Source organism: Notamacropus eugenii, chromosome 1 (assembly GCF_028372415.1).
Source record: "Notamacropus eugenii isolate mMacEug1 chromosome 1, mMacEug1.pri_v2, whole genome shotgun sequence".
Classification (NCBI taxonomy): Eukaryota; Metazoa; Chordata; class Mammalia; order Diprotodontia; family Macropodidae; genus Notamacropus; species Notamacropus eugenii.
In genome coordinates this window covers 238,202,246-238,224,466 of record NC_092872.1, presented here as the reverse complement: position 1 = coordinate 238,224,466, position 22,221 = coordinate 238,202,246, and the positions used below count along the sequence as shown (strand labels likewise).

Sequence of the window (22,221 nt, the reverse complement as noted above, 5' to 3'; positions counted from 1 at the left end):
CTCAGCCTAAATCACAGAGAACAACATAGCCTAAAGTGGTATTGTTTTAATTTTACACACAGAGACTCTGCTGCCTCTCTCTTTTCACCTACCCACCCATACTCCTTCACCCTCATTCTACTTGTCTCTGGCCTCTTAGGAATTCTGGAAGTCAAGGAATGAATGCCAAATGGCCATGACAATACTTCTGAAAAAGAATGGGAAGGCCATCACCTTGAAAACTCTAAGATATGATAACTCTAGGCTGAGACATTTATACTGATCTTAGGCTTAGAACTGAGAGAAAAACCCTTAGGTGAGAACCCTGGCTAAAATTAAAGTACCCTGTGCCTCAGTTTTCTTTTTAACTTGAAGTAATAATGGCACTTTAAAAAACCAATTTGTAAGTTTTTTCATCACTGAAATTCTAAGAGGAAGCTGTCATTTTAAAAAATCTTAAGAGATTATCACAAGGATCTCTTCTTTTGCAACCACAGTTCATTTATGATATATTTTGCAATTATTGTCTATGTGTCAAAATTTCCAATATATGAACTGCTTATTTTCCTATATAATGTGCTACTGCTACTGTATTATTATTTACTGATATATTCCTCTGATGTATATATCTAGCATTATGTACGTATTGGTATTACATGCATTAATATTATATCACTGCATTATCTTTTCCTTGCTAGTTATGAATATTAGCTTACTTACTGACTGTATATTATGGATAGTATACTGTTGCAAAGTATGCATGCATTACTTACTATACCTAATGTGTAGTCATTGAAACTAAAAAAGGGGGTGGGGTCAAGCTAGGTGGCACAGTGGGTAGGGCAACAGGACTGGAATCAAGAAGACTTACATTCAAATCTAGTCTCAGATACCTACTAACTATTGGTGCTGGGCAAGCAACTTAACCTTTTTTGCCTCTGTGTCCTCATCTGTAAAAATGAGCTGGAAAAGGAAATATCAAACTAATTTATTATCTTTGCCAAGAAAACCCCAAATGGAGTTGGACACAACTGAAACATATGAACAAAACAAGTCATTTAAATAGTGTTTTGCATCATGATGTCTACTGCACAAATGTCAATGTGGACTTGATATATCCAAAGTCATTTTTCAGGGACTGAACTCTCCAGATCAACAGGTCTTATCATTTGCCCTGCAGTTGTACTATAAGGGCCCCTAGACTTCGCAATCCACCTTATAGCTGACCCATCCTGTATAGCTGTTGTCTCCCTCTATAAGAATAGGAGCTTAAGAGCAGGGACTCTGCTATCCATTTGTATCTCCAGTGCTTAACACAGTATTTTTGCACAATAAGCTCATCATGTGTTCTCATTCATTCATTCACTCATTCATTCATTCCCTACAACTTCGTTTTGCTGTTGCTGTTCAGACCTGTTTAACTCTTTGTCCATGGGGGTTTTCGTGACAAAGATACTGGAGTTGTTTGCCATTTCCTTCCCAGTGTTTCTCATAAATGAGGAACTGGAGCAAATGGGGGTCAAGTGATTTGCCCAGGGTCACACGGCTAGTGTCTGAGGGCAGATTTGAACTCAGATCTTTCTGACTGCAGACCCAGCACTCTCTTCACTACCAACACCTAACTGCCCTTATTTACCTACCTAAGAATGTCACCCTAAACTATAAACACAAAGTAACCCAATTCAGACTGGTCTCATGTGGTCTAGCCTCTGCAAAACAAACCACCTCAAAGAGTTTTCAAAGCCTTGTCACTGCACCTCAGTACCAATTTATACAGCTTTTGGTGGTCTGTTTTTTGAAGACCTGCTGACCTGGATAAACCAAATAAGCACACTGGAATCTATACTGAGCCACAACACAACTCATTCCATTTGCAATCCACGTCAAAAAACAATGTGTCTGAGTTCTAAGAGAGATGAGCATTAAAAGGAAGATAAAAATTTTCATAAACCAGCTACTCTGTCTTAAATGTTCATTATGAGATCAAAACAACTAAATATATCCCCCAAAATGCACAGCATAATTCCATGCACATATAACAAATATGTCCTATGCTACTTAAAGATTAGAAGAAGGCAGGATTAAAGTAAAGAACCTGTCAATCTCTATATTTTCTCCTCTCTACTTTATGCTATAAGGGGAATTTTGGACCCTCCCAAAATATCCATTACCTGGGTGGACAAAAGTAACATTTGGAAGCATTCCAGCTCCAATGAAGAGCTGAATAACCAGAAAGAATATGAGCAGGAGGGCAAATTAGCGGGGAGAAAAGAGGAGGAATTTGCTGAGGGAAAAAAGGGTTAAAGGCATAAGAAGGAAACATAAGAAACAAATACTGAGATACACGCACCTGAGTTGACAGTCAGATACTGGTCCAAAGAAAGATGACGCAAAACAAAGCTTCTGTCAAAAAAGCAAGTTGCCTAAAGTTTGGTTTTGTTTTCTATGTTTCACCAAGCCAAAAGCCAAGCTTGAGAGGCCAGCATCAGTGTTTTGAGACTTAGCTCTATTGGTTAAAAAGCTACATCAAATAAACACTTTTTGGGGAGAGTTCTGTTGAAATGCTCTTCTTCCTAAAGAAAAACTCACCAAATCAAAAGGAAGCACCTTCTCAAACTCATGCAAGGAAGAGCTACTAAGCTCAGATTCTATTTATTTCCAATACCATAATGCACAGGATGCTGTTTCCGCTATTTGTAAAATATGAACAGCTCCTAACACATTTCCTGCACTCTCCCAGCTTTTTGCCATATGGTTTTTTGACTTGTTTTTTTCCTTTGAAATGGCTTGTAACATAAACAAGTTTACACTTTAAAATCAACGCAGCACTGTCCTGGGGGTTATGGCCCAGTCATAAAAGCACTGGTTATAGAGAATTTTAATTTATTTTTGAAATTTTGAACTTGAAAACACCAAAAAATATGAACACTTCCATATACAAAGAATAGAAAACAAGAGCTATGTAGATGGAACTATGAATCTCTATTACATACAGCTTTTTTTAAAGTACAGTTTAAATTTAACACAGTAGCACAAATGCAGCCCTGCATTTCTGTCTCTCCTTCCGAATTTCCTTCCTGTCTTCAGTTTTTTGTAATTTTTTTCATCATCATTTTCAATAATCTTTGTCAACTCACTTCCCACAAAGTCTTCCTTTGTAACAAATAAGCAGCCAAATTTTTAAAAATCCAGAAACTGGTTGTGTATAAAAATCTATGTCTCATTCTGCACTTCTGATTCATTAATTGCTGAGAAGTAAGATGCATGATTTATCACCAGTTTTCAGAGTTGTGATTAGTTAATGCATTAATTAGGGTAGCTGGGTGGCAAAGTGGATAGAATGCTAAGCCTGAAATCAGGAAGACTCCACTTCAAACTTGACCTCAGACACTTACTAGCTGTGTGACACTGGACAAATCATTTTCCTCAGTTTCCTCATCTGTAGAATGAGTTGGAGAAGGAAATATCAAACCACTCCAGTATCTATGCCAAGAAAACCCCAAATGGGGTCAACAAAGAGTCAGACACAACTGAATAACTGCACTGATCAGAGCTCTTAAGATTTTCAAAGTAATTTTCTTTACAATGTTACAGTCACTGTATAAATTGTTCCCCTAATCCTATTCTCTTCATTCTGTATCAGTTCATACAACTATTCTTATGTTTCTTGGAATCTGTTTCTTTCATCATTTCTTAAGGCTCAAAAATGTATTTCATTACATTCATATATCAGAATTTGTTCAAATAGTCCCCAATTCATATACATCCACTCTGGCTCCACATTTTCACCACAAAAAAGTATACTGCTATAAATACTTCTGCATATATGAGTCCTCTTCAGTCCTCTCCCTTTTATCTCTTTGGGGTATAAGTTAATGGTACCACTGGGTCAAAGGTAAGCATAATTCAGTGACTTTTTGTTGCTCTCCAGGAATAATATGAACAATCACAGTACTACCAACAGTGTATTAGCAAGCCTGCTTACCCAAAGGCCTTCCAACAACTGTCATTTTCCCTTTTTATCATCTTTGACAATCATGTAGATCTACGGTTGAACCTCAGAGTTGTTCTAATGTATACTCCTCTAATTAGAGATTTGGAGCATTTTCCCATATGACTGACTGCCTGCATTTCTTCTTTTAAGAATTGCTGGTTCATATTCTTCAACCATTTATCTACTGGAGGATGGCTCTTGTTCTTATATATATTAATATAATTTTCTACGGGCAGGTAGGTAGGGAGTAGAGAGAGTATTGTGTCCAGAGTCAGGAAGACTCATCTTTTTGAGTTGAAATCCAGCCTCAGACATTTAACTAGCTGTGTGACCCTGAGCAAGTCACTTAACCCTGTGTCCCCCAGTTTCCTCATCTGTAAAATGTGCTGGAGAAGGAAATGTGCTGGAGAAGCCACTCTAGCATCTCTGTCAAGAAAACCCTAAATGCGGTCATGAAGAGTCAGACGCAGCTTTAAAAATAACTGAACAATAATTTCCTATACATCTTGGATAGTATACCTTTTTCAGACAGAGTTGCTATGAAGGTTTTTCCCCCACTGACTACTTCTCTTCTAATTGTAACTGCACTGGTTTTGTCTGTGCAAAAATCTTAACAATTCAAGGGAAATAAAATTGTCCATTTTATCTTGTGATCATCTTGATCTCTCATTTGGTTAAGCACAAGAACTCTTCCTCTATCCAGCTGTAAAAGCCACCTTCTCATCCTATAATTTGTTTAGGTTATATTATCCTTGTTGTGTGACCCTGGGAAATCAGTGAATCTCTTAGAGCTCAAGGAAAACTCTAAAATGAGAAGTTGAAGAGAAGGTGCCTAACTGAATGGGTAGAGAGAGTTTCCTCATCTAGGACATTCTTAAATTAATAAAATCACAGGTACAGTACATATCTCCTAGCCTTATGACTTTGTAATATCTAGGTCATGTATTCATTTATAACTTATTGTGACATCAACAGTTTAAGAGTTAAAGGACCTGGGTTCCAACTCTGCCTCTGGCACTTGGTAGCTGTGTGACCTTAAGTAAGTCATTTAACTTCCTTGGGCTTCAGTTTCCTCCTCCATAAAATGAAGGCAGGGGACTAGCTGGTGTCAGAGGTCCCCTTCAGCTCTAGATCTATGAGCCTATGAATTTATTTTGGCAAGATGACAAAGTCAAAGGCACTCATGTTAGATCATGCTTATACCTGAATATCATATTCTTCTCTTATCCCATGCTACTGTAGAATTAGCATACTATAGTAATACTAATTATTATTATAACTAGCATTCATATAGAACAATAAAATAACCTACAAATATTATCTCGTGTTGTCCTCACAACAACCCTGCGAGGAAGGTACAAAGGAGCGAACTGAAGCAAACAGAGATTGACTTGTCCAGGGTCACACAGCCAGTAAGTATCAGAATTTAGATTTGAACTCAGACCTTCCTGGTTCCAGGCCCAGAATTCTGTCTACTGTGCCACCAAACAATGTTTTATTTTTAGTTCATTTTATTAAGACATTCTGTAAAAAGATATATCAAATTACTAAAAATCTCTATTCACATCTCAAGTTAACTAGTGTAAAGCACAGTGAAACACAAATTGTTTTTAAAAAGAAAACAAGTTCAAATTTAACATTAGTATACAAATCAGTTGTACTTTACCTCTGTGAAATAATAAACCTGCAATAAATTTTAGTTGACAAATGAATTTCAATTATTAATGGAGGATTTTTGAGTATAAACTCTAAGTAAATTCAATTTGTTGTTCTCCTTTTCTTGATGCAAAAAACAATAATATAAGTACTAGAAAAGAAAAAACAAGAATTTGTTATAGTAATAATCATTTGCTTATATAAAACTTAACATTGTACAAGCGCTTTTCTCAAACAGCTCTCTTCAGAAATCTTAAACACCAAGCTGAAGGAAGTATTTTAGGAAAATTAACCTGATAGCATTGTGAAAAATAAGTTGAAGCAGAGATCCACAAAGAAGATCATTTAAGAGGTAATAAGCCAGGTGTGAGGTGACAAGGCCCACTTGAGAGTGATGGTAGTAGAAAAGCTAAGGACAAGGCAGAGGCAAAGGATATATGAGGAAGAAAGGGTTTGGTGGCCAGGGGCAGGGCAAAAAGAGAAGTAAAAAATTAAAGATGATTGAGATTTCTAATCTAATTGACAGGAAAGCTGCAGCTGTCCACTAGTGCTCTAGAAAAGCAAAGATAGATGGCGGAGTGAGAGCTAAGCTCTTAAACAAACTCCTTCAGATACCTCTAAAAAAGAGAATCTGACCAAATTTTGGAGGGGCAGAATTCAATAGGAGACAAACTGTGGCAGATTCACAGCCCAGGACAGACTGGAAGATCAACAGGAAGGATCTGTTCCGCAGGGCTAGAGGAGCACACAAGCACACAGTGTACAGGCTGTACCAGAGAGTCCCCACCATGGGAGGGCCAAGCAGGAAGCCCCGGGAGATCTGAGGCAGCAACTGCACTGCGGAATCTCAGGCCAGGATGGGAGTCCAGCAGAACTGAGCAAGTGAGAGCCACAGAGCCCCAGGTATCTGCAGTGACTGCTCCTGAGACTATCAGCCCACAGATTAAATGTCTGTAAGTCATCTACCTGAAGCTCCGGGAGCCAAAATGGCAGAGTGATTGGTAAATGCTCTCTCCCCGCTCCCCTTGCTGACCTTAAAAGAACCATAAAATATTTTCCCAGAAAAATGCTGGAACAGTGGGATCAGCAGAAGGGGCAAACAGTCTCTTAGCACATGAGGCTAGGAAAATCACTAAGGAGGCTTCCTCTTGCTGTGGCTGAAGTGGACCAGTACAGGACCAGAGCTGTCCCAGACAGCCCTACCTCAGCAAACTGGGAGGAGATCCTGAGCCCTATGCTCTAGCTCAGCAGAGGAGACCTCCTGTGGCCAGACAATCCCTCTCCCACACTTAACAAGCTAGCTCCAGGGTAAATCCGGGGAAACACAGAAAGACTTCACCTGGCCTCTGCTTTCTCACACCAGCCAGCTCAACACCAGGTAAGCTGCAGCACTTTGGCTTCTAGCTGAAAGAACCAGAGGCCACATAACACACAAAGCCTCAAGTTCAAGGCACAAAGTCTGCAAGACAGAACCCCTAGTGCCCTAGAAGCAGAGATCTACTTTAAAAGCCAGGAAAAGGGTGATTATCATCATCATGAGTAAGAAGGAAAGCAGGAAAAAAAGACCATAGAATCTTTCTATGGGGACAAGGACCAAAATACAAATACCAAAGAGATCACCAATGAGATCGTACTTTTATCTGAAACTTCAGAAGGGACTATGAACTGGTCGCAAGCACAAAGAACACTGCTGAAAGAGCTGAAGAAGGATTTTAAAGCCAAAAAATTAGAGAAATAGAAGAAAAACTGGCCAATGATTTTAAAAGTATGAAAAAAATTCACTGAAGAGAACAGCTCTTTAAAAAGGAAAATTGGACAAATGGAAAAGGAAGCACAAAACCTAACTGGGAAAACTGGATGAATGGAAAAGGAAGCACAAAACCTAACTGGGAAAACTGGATGAATGGAAAAGGAAGTACAAAAACTAACTGGAGAAAAGCAAAGATGGAGACATAGCTTCAAGAAGCATAGACTTTCAGAACTAAAAGGGATCTTAGCAACTACCTAATTCAACTCCATGGGGAATCATTCACGAAGAGGTAAGAGACTTGAGGCAAGTGGACCCATCAGCAGGTTATTGCAACAATCAAGGTATGAAATGATGGGGGCTTGCATTGGGGTGGGGGTGGAAGTGTGAGAGGAGAAATGGGACATATTCAAAATTTGGGACAAAGATAAAATCAACAAGCCTTAGTAACAGATTGGATATGGGGGGTGAGAGATAATAAGGGGTCAAGGATGATTTGCAGCTGTATTGTCTCCCTGTGGTGCATGAAAAATGGAAAGAAACAAAGGAAACAAAGGTTTGAGCTTCCGAGCATTTTGATTTATTAAGCAATGCTTGGCAACTGCCCAACAAATCAGAACCAGGACCCTTCCTCAGCTTAGGGCTGGATCCTGAACAAAGAGGAGTGGAGTAGAGATAGATTTTTATACACTAAAAACAATTAATCAAATAAGACCAATTAATTAAAAGGAAACAATTAAGCAGGATACAAAATTAGGTAATCTGATTTCTAACTGGCAAAAAAACCAGGGACATTTCAAGTTGGAAGGGGGAGAGCAAACAGGTATAATTCCCTGAAATCAGAAAAAGAGGGGCATACCACTCCCACCCTGTGAATAATCAAAGGAACATGGAAACAACTTATTGATCAGTAGGAGGCCAGTTTTCAGATAAGACATATGGGTTACTTGAGATGCACAAATTGTGAGAAAACTCCTTGCACCAATCTTTGGATCTGACTGAGTTTCTGGTCGGTGTAACCTTAGGCCCCTTAGTTAATGGTCTCTTCTAAAGAGCAGGTAGAGGAGGTCCAGTTTCGCAGCCACTCTAGGCTAGGCTCAAACAACACAGTAAAGTTTTCTCCTAATCTCCAAAACTGAATAAAGTTTTTTCACAAGACAGAACTTGGACTTGATCCAGAATTGAATAGAAAGGGAACTGAGACAGCTCCAGAATTGAGACACAAGGTAGAGTCAGTATGGTTTACTCAATTCCCACAATTGCTGTCTTAATCCTCTCAATTCCTTCAGTTTCCCCCTTTTGATTCATGGGGGACTAGGCAGTCCATTACTCCCATCTATCACTTATCTACCAGCCAAATCCACAAGTGTTTTTCATACATACATAATCACAATTACATAAATCAGGTTACAGATCAAACTACTCAGAGGGCTCATAATGGAGTAACTTTGAGAAGAGAGAGATTTATATGTCACCAAGGTAACCAAGAAAACTTAAACATGAACATAAACACCATGAAACAAAAGGGCAAAGAAATATAATAATCCAAATATTAACTAACATCAAATCTCCTTGTGTCCTAGTAGCCACTCCCACGGTCCATTAAATCAGAACATTTTGAGTCCCAGATGTCTCATGTAGTTGTTTGGTCGCTGTATTATCTTCTCGTGGACATTCTGGAATAGGCTTCATTCTCAGGGCAACTCTAAAAGGGTTCTGCTTATTTGATTTCAAATCACTTGTAGAGGTGCCTAGAAAATTCTGCTAGCAAAAAAACTTAATTCAGTACAACCTCTTAAATTTGGCTCCCCAAACTTGAAACTTTAGAGAATTTTGGTTTTTGTATACCACTTGCTGTTTTCATCTTTACCTAAACTTGTACCTGATATAAGAATCATAAAAAAAATTTTAAAGTGTCTAACTTGTAAACTGAACTCTTCTGTCTTTTAAAACACTTTAAAATGGGGAAATAATTTCACTTTCTTTACAATTATCAGTACAATTTTATATGCAAAATCCTTAGTCCAAGTTTGAGAACTGATTACTAAAACATACTTAAAGCCTGAATTTCCATGCTAGGTACATTTGGAAATCAATGTGAATACAGGTCTTAGAGAAAAGAGTCTAATCCTGTTGCTTTCTTAAAATTTACTATTCCATTTAATTAGGAAGCTTTTACATTATATTTTTGTCTTATTAATTCCCTCTTTAGGAGGATATCATCCCTATATTAAATTTAACCACAAATATAAATTAAAATTATAAGATTTTTTCATACTTGCATTCTATTATAGTAACTCAGAGATGTTCCAGTGTCAATCTATTAAGTAATAGATTTAGTACTGTACTTACAAAACTTCTACTTCTCACCTGCTCTGATTATAGAAATTTCTAGGAAAGGAAAAGGAGGGACGTAGCTATAACATTGTAACAAGGCAAAATTCCCCTGGCTGTTTGATTCCAGGCATGAGTCGTATCTGATAGCCAATCATGTAGTCAGAAGGTATCAAAAGCCAGGCTCATTATTAACCAGGCAGGGAATTTCTTGTTCCAAAAGGAAATATCACAATGGAGAAAATGAGTAAAGAGAAGTCTATCACAGGTCATGCCAAGGTCATCCCCACAGCTTTTCCTCAGGACATTCACCTGTCACAATTCTCTCATCCCCCAATAGAATGTAATCTCCTTTAATCAGTGACTATCTCCAATATTCTCTCTGAATTCTCAGCACAGTGTTTTGTACTTAAGTACTTAATAAATGATTTTTCATTTATTTATGGTTTCCTGCCACTTCTTTTGATTAATGAACATATACATGTGTATGTATATACATACATCTACATATTATATATATATACACACATATATGTATATTTGGGATCAAACATCAAGCTATATGTCTGCATGTTCATGTATCATATATAAGTATATATGACATATTATATCTATTATTATAGTTACCTATTTTACAAATGACAAAACTGAAGTAAACAGAAATGACTTGCCCAGGGTCACACAGCCAGTACATGTCTAAGACTGGATCTGAACTCAGATCTTCTTGACTCCAGGCCCAACATTCTATTCACAGTGCCACCATGCTATATTTTTAGTTGAATTATTTTTATTAAGACATTTTGTAAAAAGATTTAAATTAAATTACCAAAAATAATTTATATATATACACATACATATGCAGATGCATATATATATGTATATATATCTTAATATTTTATCCCAGATATAGCACTCTGTATTCAAAAACAAAAATTAAAGTGTTCCTGACTTCAAAACACTTATATTCTACTGAAAAGAGACAAGCTGAATACAAAATATATACAATGTGATGGGGGGAGGTATTAGCAAGTAGGAATTCAAAAAGGTCCCCAATAAGAAGCAACATCTGTATTGAGCTTTGAAAGAAAAAAGGGATGCTAAGAGGCACAGGTGAGAAAAAAGTGAATTCTAGGCATGAGGGTCAACCTGTGCAAAGGCATGGAGGAAAGTTGAAATGTTATGCATCAGATATAGTTGGAATGTCTGGCCTAAATGAGTAAATGAATGGAAAAGTATTAAGTATTTACTGTGCCAAGCATTGTTCTAAGCACTTTGGATACAAAGAGAAAATCAAGACGACTCCTATTCTCCAAGAGCCCCCCACCCTCACAGGGAAGGACAGCACATAAAGGAAGGCTCTGATGCAGGGGGGATGGAAAGACCCAGTGGTCCCCATGGCACAGTGGCAGAATGGACCGCAGGACTCTGCACTCAAGAGGATGCAGGGAAGTAATGTATGGCAAGGGCAGATTGAAGTCAAGCTATGTAGGGCTTCAAATGTCCACTAGAGGTGTCTGTATTTGATCCTGGAGTTTATTAAGCAAAGAAGTGCCATGGCCAGACCTCTGCTTTAGGAAAATAGCTTTGGCAGCTAGGAGACTAGAACGGACAAGGACGAGGGTATTTGGACACAAAAGGGGAGTCCAGAAGAGCCTAACTAACGTATGTAAATGAATGTGATCTTGGGCTCTAATATCACTAGACAATTTTATAATGTGGAGTTAATCCCAGGTACAGAGATATCCTTCTATTCAATCTGCTGATAGCACTAAGTTGAAAAATTAATTCTGTTACCCACTGGACTAACTGCTATTAAAATTACTTCTCCTTCCAGGAGTTAACTATTAGTGATGACTGTATTTTGCCACTACCTGGTGCTGGAACACATCACCTCACACATGGACTGTTGCAATAGTCTGCTGATTGATCTCTCTGCCTCAAGTCTCTCTCCACACCAACCCTTTGTTCACTCAGATATCAAAGTGATCTTCCTAAAAGGTAAGTCTGACCATATCACACCCTTATTCAACAAGCTCCACAAGCTCCCTATCACCTCCAGGATCAAATATAAAATCCTTTGCTTGGCATTCAAAGTCTATAATATGGCCCCCTCCTACCTTTCCAATCTTCTTATACCTTACTCCCCTCTACATACTTCCAAATGCAGTAACAATGGAAAAAGACACTCCATCTCCTACCTCCAAGAGTTTGCACTCACTTGTGGACTTCTATGCCCTTACCTCCAGAAATCGACCTCATCAAGTCTCACCTTCTGCAAGAAGCCTTCCTAGTTCTCCCAATTTTAGTGCTTTCACTCTGAGACAACATCCAATTATCCTGTATATATCTTGTTTGCATATTGTCTCCTCAGACTGCAAACTCCTCAAAAACAGAACTGGTTTTTTTTGGGGGGGGGACTTTTCTTTGTATTCCCCACTTAGCATATAGTACCTGGCACATAGTAGGCACTCAATGCTACCTGATGATGCTCAGTGACTGACTGACTCTATTCCTGTCTGACACTGATTTCATTATAGTTCTGCGGGTTTTCCTCAGTGACAAGTTCATGATTTTGCCTTATAGAAATCTATTTCTATCATTTCTCCTTCATTTCCTCTGTTCAAAAACTTTCATCGATCTGAGTAGCCACTGAAGCATCCTTCCTTCAGATACTGATTTTAAATGCTCCAATTTTTTTTATTTGGAGATATGAAGAATGATCTCTTAACTTTTTATATCTTCTTTTCTATAACCTTATTTTGGCTAGTTTCTGGTTCAACCAACTAGTTACCAGACATAGTGTACAACACTTTCACCACTTCTTAAAAGGCTGCTCATAAAGCAGCTATGACCACCTCCTCCAAAAATAAAAGAAAAAATGCAAACTTGCATTCCCAAGCGTGCAAACTTTAAATGACTACCATTCTATTTAGTAAGGATAGCATAGTACATACAGGATTGCATTTGCACAGCAACAGGCACTGAACTGCTTCTTTTTTATGCCTCAGTAAATAGCAATCAGATTAATTAATGTCACTTCAAACCCAGACTAGTCTATGACTCCCCAGATGACCTTTCCCCCTCCAATTTGTGAGTTCCTCCCTACAGCCAACTATTCAAGGAAGCCTCCATAGCAGCACCTAGACTATGGCTCTCTGCACTAGTTCTCCACTTCCCAGCCCTCCCCATGCCAGCTCCCTCTTCTCCCACTGGAATGTCAGCTTCCTGGGGGCAGGGCAGGGACTGTCCTTCTTTCTACCTGTATTTCTATCCCCAGATCTCAGCACAGTGCCTGGCACATAACAAGCACTTAATAAACGCTTTATTCTTTATCTATTTTTATTTTCCCCTAAGCTTGTCTCCCCTCACCCACCTACGTGATCCTTGGCCTGCTTTGTACAGACGCTTGGGCTCAGTGACTAATACAGTTCGCCTTTTTGTTCCAGTTCCTCTCCTAGTAATATTAAGTGGTCTCTTTGTTTTCTTTCAGAAAAGAATACTTACCTAGCATCACAATATGACAGTGCTGGTTCGCTGAATGCTCCCTTTATTTCGAGGTCTATATACTTGAATGATCTTCACACTGTAATCCTTACTAAGGATGATGCCCCAATGTGTCTTCTGAACATAACTGCTTCAAAGTCCTTTGTTTTGTCTCTTCTAGGAGCAACTGCTGTTGATTATAATCTCTCCTTTTTGTTCTCATTGAAAATTTAGTTCTCTTGCTCATCACTATTTAAATACTACCTGCATAATTTTTAAAGCTATGTGGTTCTAATGATGGGCAAATAATGAAAACCAGCCCCACATTAATTTCATATCAAATATTTGACAACAGAGTGCTTCATGGGGATATACCCTATTCCTTAGATTTCCATAGGACCTCCTCCTGGGAGAGGCTAGGCCACACAAGAGACAAGGAAGGCACATCCTATAATCCATGTATGTTATAGGGCTCGTACAGAAAGTCAAATTCCCAATTAAAATTTTGGACTCTCATTGTGCCCAATATGTGAATAATACAATACCTACTTGTACAAAGGTATTCTCAACCTCACATTCCAGATGGCTCCCCTCCAAACACAGGAAACACCTTATGTAGGCAGCACAGTATAAAAGGATTAATGGATATATATTGCCTGCTATTCTGTCCCCAATATAGCACTCTGCATTAATTAACTTCATCTAATTGGTATTCAATGAGGAATAAAAGAAAAGCAAGAATTTAGAATCAAAAGACCTGCTTTCCATTCAACTCAACAAACATTTACTAAGTGCCAACCCTGTGCCTGATGCTAGGAATACAAAGACAAAAATGAAATTGTTGTGTGTGTACTAAAAACTATGGGGAAAGGGCAGAATTAGAAAAGGCTTCATAGAGTAGTAGTACCTGTACTAAGCTTTAAAAAGAAAATGATTCTGGATGTGAAAGATGAGAAGAGAGGGCATTCCAGGCCTGGGAGACCAATTATTTGAAATGAAAGTGATGGAAAGCAGACTGCCAAATTCAGGAACAACTACTACATGAATTTAGTTGGGGTGCAGAATAGTCTGTCAGTCAATAAGCAATTATTAAGTGTCAACTATGTACCAGGCACTCTGCTAAGCACTGAGCTTTAAATGCTAAGCTAAGGAGTTTGTATTTTGTCCTAAGAGGCAATAACAGGAAGCCACTGACAGATCTAGTCCAAGCTCTGCCAACTAAATGGCTACAGGGCCTTGGAAAAGTTACTTAACCACTCTAAAACTCAGTTTTCTGTCTATACTGTGAAGGGACTAGATCTTAGGATGGTGCAAGTCTTTTCCAGGTCCAAAATTTTATGTTTCTCCATAGTAATTAACAAGGTTACTGATAGAGAACATCTTCATCAAGGCCACAGAGAGCAGTCACAGATCACTGCACATTACTCACCCATCACTTTCCACATAGAGCAGTCAAGCCATTTCCCACCCAACTGGCACTTCCTTTTGGGTCCCAACCCTAGTCCAACAAGACAATTGAGCTGCCTTGAAACAGTTCTATGGTACTTTCCCATTCAAGTCTTTTGTCTTCCTCAATAAAAGTAATAAAAAGAAAACTAATGGATGATGATGATATCATCGGAAGGAGAAGAGAGGAAATGCAGAAGGACCCACCAAGCATATTTACAGCTGTGACCCAGGCAAAACGCTAGTTTACCACAACTATGTTAATTAGCAGCCTGTCACTTAAGTACAAAGATACCATGACTACTTTGCAAAAAAGAAAACTTCTTATTACTGTAAAAGACACAAGACCAGAGGAAAGGAAGGAGCCCCACCCAGTCCCAGGATGAAGACATTAGAACACCTACCTGGGTGAACAGCTCCCCCTGCCAGGCTGGGCTCTGTGGTATAACTATCAATCATTAATTGTCAAGGGGATCACTCTAGGCAGGTGGCAGAGGAAGAAAGCTATGAAGTAACAGTTAGGAAATGGTTTGGAGAAGGAGGAAGAGAAAGCATTTCTAGTATTGCAGTTGGCTCTGAAATTATTACTCATAATCTCTACCTGACCTGCAAATACCAGTCCCCTCTAATGTCAAGAGAATGAGTTAGGAGATTTAAAAACCTACTGAATTCCAGAGAATGGAAGAATGGTAAATGAAAAACTCCTAGTGCTCATACTGACTTAGGCTTCCATTTGCCAGGGTGCAAAATGGCATGAAAACATGTATGACACAGAGAAAAAGCAGTTCTCACTCCACATGAATTGTGGAAGAAAGACTAATGCAATTCTCAAGTAAGTTTTTCATTTAAATTTTACAGATCAGCCTAGTCCTCAGAAAAGCAGAAGCCTGATAAGTCAGCAAAGGACAACCCACCTTTCAAAACCTAAGTTATTCCTGAGTAGAAACAGATAATATAACTATAAAAAGTATCTTTATGTGTGACAAGAAAAAATCACCAGAAGACAACAAGAAATTCATTTTCACTTATAAAATGCAAAGCCAAGAATCCAAAAATGGAAGTCTAATAGTAAATCCTACCAGAGCCACAATGACTCTCTCCTGTGGATCCAAGTAGTAGGGACACCTAAATGTTTCATAAATCACTGACCAGCTTTAAGCATGCTGGAGTTGTTGTTATACTTGTTCAGTTATATCTGACTCTTCATGATCCCGTGGACAAAAAAAGAATGTTAATACTGTCCATGGGGTTTTCTTTGCAAACATACTGAAGTGATTTAATATTTTTTTCTCCTGTGAATTAAGTTAAACAAAAGTTAAGTGATCTGCCAAAGGTCACACAGCTATTATGTGTCTGAGACCAGATCTGAACTCAGGTCTCCTGACTACTTCATGTTGGAAGTGCCATAACTTTAACACTGCATAATGTTACATTTCTTCTTTAAACGTTAATGTTTAAATGTCAATGTTTAAATGTCAAATAATGTTAAATTTCCTCTTTAAATCTCGAAAGAAATTTGAAAACAGCTTTTTTCCATCAATATTTCCTGTGAAAAGTAGGAGGATAGAAATATTCTAGTATTAAAGGGAAGCCACTTATTTTCCACTCATTTTAACAACAGTTCAACAACAGTAAATCTCAGCATCGTTCTATTCCATACTAACCTTTAATATATTTCGGCCATCAAATGATTCTCTTTCCCGAGGGCCAGATTTGCCTGTTGTGGCACTGTTCCTGTCTTCAGCTGTAAACATACCAAACTGAAAATTAGAAGAGGTGGTAGGAGGTTTTTTTTTCTCTTTCAATCTTAAAAAAGCCAATTTTCAAAATATTTGTGCACATCTGGGAGCACATACTGGTACTAGAGAAGTCAAGTGATCCAAATCTGAATCCTGGCTAAGCTATGTCACTAAAATACCAGATCTGGGTCTAGTTTCCTCATGTGCAAAAGGACAGGGTTGGATAAAATGAGCTTTTAAGATTCCTTCTAGTTCCATTCTATGATGGTATGGCTTTGATGCAACTTTAAATGCACATACATATGCTTTAGACCTTTAGACCTTAGCTTACAGTGACATTCATCTAGCATGACTAGCATCTTGATTTAAAAATTTACCACAAATATGAAAATTCACTGCCCTTTGAATAAAACCATCACCATTAGAGAGACTTTTTTGAGTGTTCCCCCCATATTTTCACAACACACTTTCTCTTACCACCTCCCTCTCCTGGCCAAGGGCAAGCACTACATGATAGCCAACTAGAGTCAGCAAGGCAGATTTCCCTAGTGCTAGAGGCAAACAGTATTACCAGGGGAACAAATTCAAGACACTGGTAAACCTTTGATCACGCCCTTTAATATCAACTTGTTCAAGAAAGCTTGGAATGGAGTTTGCCAAGATATTTAACACAATGACTTCTATCAAAATACTGTTAAAGAAAAGGAAGAACAAGAAAGGCATAAAATTTTGCTTCCTTTTATGTTCTAAAAAAAAGTCAGAGATAAATTTGTAAGATCATTTAAATATTAGATTATTTTTCCAGTTATTTTATGAAAACACACATTATTTTTCTGATATTCCCCAGGAAATCCTTCTCATTTTGAGTACATCCTGATATATGACACAGACACAGACTGCTATGCCAGAGTTGATATATTAACAGATGCAGCAACTACCAACTGCTGTCTATTTCAGTCAGCCCATTGATGTTACAGATGGTTAGCTGCCTAACAACTGTGGCAAACAGAAGTGTTCTCCTGGCTAAAGAACCTAATCTATGTATATTGAGCAAAGTCTACAACATCTCTGTAAAACTTGGGATAAATTTTATAATGACATCTCAAATGTTTTAAGCATTTTATAATGCTATTTAAAGGAAGTAAGAATATTCTATCAGAAAAATAAAATAAAATTCAGAACCCTTGATTCTATACCAGACTCAAGCAAGGAATTTTAAGGACTCTGACTAAGTCAAAGAGAGACTTTGAGGCTTTTCATTGCCTCAGTGTCCTCAAATGTAAAACAGTAGCTGAATAGTGATTTGTGGGGTTGGGGGAAGGAAGTAGAAATTCTTAAATAAAATATAATATAAAATCTCAAAACACAAGAACTGTAAGATGAATAAGGAGTTACATCCTGGTGTGCTGCAATGATTCTAACCAAACAGTGCAGCTATTAAAAGTTTCCCAACAGGGTCTCTGATCATACTATATGTCTCAGAACAATAAAAAGAAACATAACTGATGGTTGCCATAATAAAAGAGATTAGTAATACTATATCCTTGTTAACCAAAACAGAATCACAAGTCCATGATTTATTACAAGAAAAAGGCATATGCATGTGGGAACTCACTATACCAAGAAGCCCATCATTGTAGGGAAAGCCTTGGTATTTAAGTTACAGGGGAAAAGGGGAAGTCATGGGGGAGGAGGGGAGAAAGGGAAGGACTAAACCCTCCTGAAGGGCAAGAAAAATCATGAATAAGTAAAATGGCAAAAGCAACATTCTTTTACCTTGGGAACTGCTAGACCATGAAGACGTGATGGCCTGATTATCTACAGGGGTCCTAGCTGCAGAAAGTTCTCAGTCAGCAGACTGACTGGCAACTGTCTTGACTCCTAAGGACACACAGGGAGTTCAGCTTGGGGGGCAAACAACAATTATGTCAGCTCGGGGGGAACTCTGTCCTTGACATGTTTAAGGCCTCCTACATACTCCAGGTACAATGTTTTTGGAAAATACAGCAACTCAAAAAGAACTTCAGGGGATCCTTTAACACTTTTAATTCTAAAATTTTGAATCTGCAATTCCATAAATGGTACATGGTCCTAGAGCCTGATAAGAATGGCCTATCTCGTTTCTTCTAAAACTGAAGTCAGGGAGCCACCAAGTAAAATAAAACAGATATTATGCAATGTGTGTTCACAATAACCTGTGTGAAATGAATGAACCATATTCTAGATTTACCGAGGGAGAGGTTACTCTTTGAAGATATATTGCAATGACTCTTTTAGTAAGACAAAAGTCTTTCTGAAATATAAATGATCATTTCTCCCTACCCACCCCAATTGTACTTTCTGAGTTCTAATGGAAAAGTAGAAATATGAAAACTTCTTAGCTCTATACCTATATATATCTGTATCTATGGGATATATTTAATATCCCAACTATTTCCTCCTATAATCATCACAACTCAGTATTAGATCTCAAAAACTATAAGAATTGACATCTTATGATAGCCTGTCCAATTTAAGCTCTAGGAGTTCACTATGTACTCAACCAATTAGAGGCTACATCCTCCAAGGTACATACCAGTGGGATCTTTCCTGAATAGAGTGTTCATAACTGTAGCATGGAGTTTCACTTTGTCCCATTCTTTCATCATCAATCCGGACAACACAAACCGTTCCACCAACTGATCAGCTATCAACTGCAGCCTAAAACAGTTGAGGACATACAGGGGTAAAACAGTGCACAATAAAGAGACCTCATTACCAAGAGATCTATCTATTACTTAGCTGGGTTCCTAAATCCTCAGGAAAAATCTTTGAAATGTCTGACATAAATGGAAAATGAATAGTAAATTTCATACTATTTATTTATTTCAGATAAGGCTACTACAAAATTAATTTCTCAGCCAGAATATCCCATCATAACATTAGGATCACTAAGGAGCCAGATTAAAACAAGCAGAATCACAGAATTTAAAACAAGCAGAATCAAGAGCTTTCAACATCATCTAGTTTAACTAGTTCCTCTTTTAAAGATGTTAAAACTGACAGGTAAGTTCACTTACCTAAGGTCATATAGCTACTGAGTAGCAGATTTAGGGCCAGACCCCAAATCCCCTGAACTCCCAGGCACAGAAGTTTTTTCCCACTTCATAACATTGTCTTTTATACTACACTATACTTTAAGGATTAAGCATGTAAAAACCTTTATTACCTCACTTTTCCTTTAGGATAAGTCTTTAAAACTTCTTGATGATCAGCCAATGACTTCCAAAGGATTTAGACATTTCCCAAAAACAAAACAACTTATATTAAACACAAAGTCACATATGAAAACACTGACTGCAAGTGTGAGGCACAGGCTGGAGACATAAAGATGCCAATAAACCAGTTTTTTTCTATTCTTCTGAAAGTATAGGCTCTCATCTGGGAGGCATTTTCATACATGAAGAGAACAAAAAAACAGACACAAACTCAAGTCTCTCATACCAAGCAGGTTTCTTTGTATCATATTTACTCCAACTATTCCTTTTTGAAAATTAGTCAAGGAAAGGGTCTTTTCTCTCTACTTAGGAAAGGAGAATGAAGACTATACAAAAAGGTTAAAGAGAAAAGGCAACTTTAGGGAGATAGTAGCTGCTCAGAAATGTCTCTGGATGCCATAGTGGATAATTCATAAGATCTCTATAACTTAACAAATCCTTGATAATACTAAGTTTACAGAGTTTAGCAAGGCTAATTCTATTAGAAATTAAAGGGTTTATTCAACTGAGCGTATATACAAACCACATCTATATATTGAGACTTAAATCAACATCTAGTCCCTAGAGATCTCCTGCTCCCCTCCTATTTCAAAAATCTATAATGTCCACAACAGTCAAATCTACTAGAACTAATACTCTAAAGATATAACCAAAGGACTGTTGGACCCAAGGCAACTGATTTTATTCTGTCAACTGTCCCTATGACCACTATTCACTTTTCTTTCATTTTCTACCAGGGGACATCACCAACCATATCTTTTCATTTTGAATAAAACAAATTAGAGTCCAGGACTGATATTACTGTCAGGAAGGAGAAACATCATAACCACCGGTTTCCTAGGTCAGAAAAAATTTCAATATTCAGTCCAGGTATTCTATGATGCATATAAATTTTTTCATAAGGTCACATGCTAATTGGAAGTAGGGAGGCAGAATCTTTTTTCCCCTTATTGATTAAAACTTCATATAGAAATATACATACATATATATGTATATATATATATGTGTGTGTGTGTGTTTCTACCAGTGAATTTAAAAATTAGCAGTGACAAAGATGAAAATGATATCACTGTAGATGACACTTAAGCAAATTGACAGAGAAGACCCTAAATAAAAATGGTGCTTTGTTATGTTCTAAAACTATTTAAGGAAATAAACCGTATTTCTTTCATTTTAAACGGGACAAAACTTTTTACTATAAGAATCAGCACTGGAACACAATCTGTCCCTCTACCCAAACTAAACATCTCCAAAGGTACCTCCTCTTCCCAAAACCCCAGAAGCTATGCATACTTAAACAAGGTAAATTCATTTTCTTACAATCCATTACTCATTTCTTCCATGCAGCCCTCACATGCAGGATTAGAGAGTCTACTCCATACAATGGTTCTTGGATAGCCTGAATGTGTTAATTTGGTTTTTTTTTACTTTTAAAACTTAGTTAAACTCATAACCAAGATCCACTCTAAACTCATTCCAAAAAATATTAATTCTCTACAGTGATCCCCCTATGATCTGCAAAGTCACTAGGATGCCAGGTCAGTTCTAGGATCACTTAGAAATTCCTATCTGCTTGGCCATATGATTTTAATACTTGTGCTCAAATTATCCTCTAATTCCAGTTACTTAAACATTTAAAATTCCATGAACTGTCACACCTATATCATACATGCTACTTTAGGCAACAAGACAAGGAGGCTGAAGAACACATAAATCAATCAACAATCATTCATTAAGCACCTACAACATGCTAGGTCCTGTCCTAAAGACTATGTAAAGAGAAAAATGAAATACATATCCAATAACTCCAGGAAAAGTCCCTTGCAAAAGTACCAATTTTGCCAATCCAATAGGGAAAGCTAGATGGTGCAGTGCATACAGTGCTGGAGTCAGGAAGACTCCTTAGTTCAAACCTGGCCAAATACATTTACTATCTGTGTGACCCTGGGCAAGTCACTTAACCTGTTTACCTCAGTTTCCTCATCTGTAAAATAAGCTGGAGAAGAAAATGGCAAATTATTCCAGTATCTTTGGGGTCATGGAGAGTTGGACACAATTGAAACGACTAAACAATAATAATCGATCCAAAAGAGTATACTGACGTGATTGAAAGTCTGTTCATTTTAGTGACCTTACCTCTCACTAACATAATAAGATCCAAAAGTTAAAACAGTTTATCACTAGGATCAATAATGAAATAGTGCAATATTAATTTTGATTTCCAGTAATACTTGTAGACACTGTCCAAAGAAAACAGAAGGGAAACACAAACAAGACACTCACCGGTCAGAGCCATCCTTCATGTGGACTTTAGCATAAAGAACATCCATCATGCTAGGATCATCATTCATGTATTCTATCCCCAACATCTCTGCTAACAGGGGTTTACCTCCAGCAATTTTGCTTCAAAGAAGAAAAAAAAGTAAAGGAAGATTCATGTCATTAAACCAAGAGAGTCTTCTACAAAATGAGACATGTTCAATATACAGATTCAGAACAAAACAGTAGTACTTCTTAATGTCATTGGTCCAAACTTAAACCCGGGACTACTAAACATTTCCCTAGAGCTAAAAGCAAAGTCAAGTA

At 37.7% G+C, this 22,221-nt stretch overlaps 1 protein-coding gene across 3 annotated transcripts in view; it reads right to left on the bottom strand.

The window, feature by feature from the left end:
• Positions 1 to 22,221, bottom strand: part of ASCC1 (activating signal cointegrator 1 complex subunit 1) — a 161,437-nt gene that overhangs the window by 24,820 nt on the left and 114,396 nt on the right. For all 3 annotated transcript variants that reach the window (XM_072628232.1, XM_072628233.1, XM_072628230.1), the window contains exons 7-9: positions 21,919 to 22,038; positions 18,954 to 19,078; positions 16,304 to 16,383 (exon numbers count right to left, since the gene is read on the bottom strand). In XM_072628232.1, the coding sequence (XP_072484333.1) occupies positions 16,304 to 16,383; positions 18,954 to 19,078; positions 21,919 to 22,038 (325 nt within the window). The remainder of the gene's footprint in view (positions 1 to 16,303; positions 16,384 to 18,953; positions 19,079 to 21,918; positions 22,039 to 22,221) is intronic.